The sequence below is a fragment of the Sceloporus undulatus genome, unplaced genomic scaffold (genome assembly GCF_019175285.1).
Source record: "Sceloporus undulatus isolate JIND9_A2432 ecotype Alabama unplaced genomic scaffold, SceUnd_v1.1 scaffold_13364, whole genome shotgun sequence".
Taxonomy (NCBI): domain Eukaryota; kingdom Metazoa; phylum Chordata; class Lepidosauria; order Squamata; family Phrynosomatidae; genus Sceloporus; species Sceloporus undulatus.
The window spans coordinates 1-2,184 of record NW_024816281.1 but is presented as its reverse complement, the minus strand read 5'-3'; the positions used below and the strand labels follow the sequence as shown (position 1 = coordinate 2,184).

Sequence of the window (2,184 nt, the reverse complement as noted above, 5' to 3'; positions counted from 1 at the left end):
TCAATGAATCCGAAATGGAGGAAATGTCGGAAAACGTGGCGACGCTGAAGAAGGCACTGGACCGGTTTCAGGTGCCAGGATTCATGTTTTAATAAACGAACATACATTCTGCACTTTCGGATGCCTTATAACCAAAGCTTATATGTGTGTGTCCTGGTGAAACTTTTAGTCTCAAGTTCTTTTCGGCACAGATCTATATTATTATTATTATTATTATTATTATTATTATTATTATTACGTATTTTCTTTCTCAGGACTTCTTGCAAACTCCCTATTGCAGCAATAGCTTGAGGAAGGAGATCTCCGGTCTTCAAAATACCTTCCTGGTGCCACCGGTTTCAGATGTCCAAGCCGCGGTCGCCAAAATCCTGGACACTTTGCTGAACTGGGTGGATGCAACGGAAGGTCTCCTTCGAGACGTGGGTCTGGATGGATCCGGCTCTGGAAAAGGTCCTCCGACCATAAGCTTGCCCTTGACTGGTTTTTAACTTGATGAGATGCTTAGAATTGTTTTCTAGAAATCTCTAGGGATCTGTCTTCAGGATGCTTGAGGAATGATTTCCAAATGACTCGCCTTCGACAGAATATGTATTATGGACCTCAGATAGGTCTAACACCTTGGACAGCTTTTCAAAGTTTAGACTAAAACCCAGAATGGGTTCCCCCTTGGAGCAACATGAAGCATGAATGTTGGACTTAAGACTATGGGAAACTAAGGAGTTTATCAGACAAGGGAAATTGGAAGTATAATCCAATGGCAATCCGAGCGCAATCATGGGGTTTAATGTTATTGCATGATAGAGTACCACATGCAATTTCAGGCAATGGGAAGTCAATCCGAATGCAATCCTGGGGTTTCATGTTATTGAGAGGTGATCACACGCAATTTTGGGCAATGGCAAGCTATTTTGGGGCAATAGGAAGTCAGTGCAAACACAATTTGAGTTCACTTAAATTCGCTGAACTAGCAAATTCATGTAAATGCGTTCTGGCCCCACTTTCTTTTCATTCAAAATTAAGAGAAATTCCTCACACACACACACACACACACACACACACACATACCACATACACACACACAGTATACACACACACACACACACACACACACACACACACACACACACGATATCTTGGAGATGAGGCCCAACTCTAAACACAAAATTCATTCATGTTTCATACACACCTTACACACATCACCTGTAATTTGATAGAATAATTTTGTGCATGAAACAAATTTGGTGTACACCGAACCCTCAGAAATATTTCAGGCTTTCGACTTCTGGATCTGGGGGAGCCAACCGGTATTGCCTTAAAGCCAGAAACAACTGGAAGCCACACACAACAAGGACAATATACAAGTGTCCCAGCTGTCCGCACATTGCTTTGCGCTGTTCCTTTTTGGCCTGGGGTCATTGCCGGACTGCCGTAAATGGAAACGTATTGGGTTTTCTTGTAACGCAGTTGCATTCCAGGAGCAAAATGAACTTGGTCCTCACCGTTCTTCTCATTCCTTTGGCAGGAATGCCCTCTTATATGAAGCAGCTGCGGGACCTCCATTGTAACACTATGGGCCAACTTCAGACGTTACAGGTAAAAAAATAAAATCTTCCTTTGGATGAATATAGGCCTGTTACAGACAGCCAAAATAAAGCTGCTTCTAGTCTTTTTGGAGGTATGCTCTTTAAATGACGCATGGGTCCTAAGAGTCCAGAGGTTGCGCCAAAGTCACACTCGATTCCTAAGCACTGGAGTGCAGCTTTGGTGCAGCTTCCGGATTCTTTGGATGCATGCATCATTTAAACAGCATACCTCCAAAGAGACCCAAAGCAGCTTTATTTTGGCAGTCTGTAACAGGCCATAATAATAAAAATAATAATATGATTTATTTTTAAATGCTCTGTTGTCCCAGATAGAAACTCCCAACTCAGTCTGACGGTTTGGATCTTTCTCCATAGGACCAGCTAAAAATGGCCAAAGACTCTCAGGATACGATGCTCCAGGAACGACTGAAGGAGCTGCAAGAAAAACTCGAGGAGAAATTTCAGGGCAAAGAGAGGGAAGATCTGGAAGTTGAGAAGGAGCACAGAAAGGTCGGAGGGACGTGCCTTTTTTGTGCTTCAACATCTTGTCTTAGGATGGGACAACATTTGAGACCTGCATATGAATCACCACCATAAAGAA

General features: G+C 42.9%; 1 protein-coding gene across 1 annotated transcript; it reads left to right on the top strand.

Annotated features, from left to right (window-relative positions):
- Positions 1-8: 8 nt before the first annotated feature.
- Positions 9-2,093, top strand: LOC121918482 (forkhead-associated domain-containing protein 1-like; the record flags this gene model as incomplete). The annotated part of the gene is made up of 4 exons (XM_042444529.1): positions 9-71; positions 255-450; positions 1,523-1,593; positions 1,959-2,093. Coding segments are annotated over exons 1-4 (459 nt in total), but the record flags the coding sequence as incomplete, so codon positions are not given.
- Between the last annotated feature and the right edge of the window lie 91 nt (positions 2,094-2,184).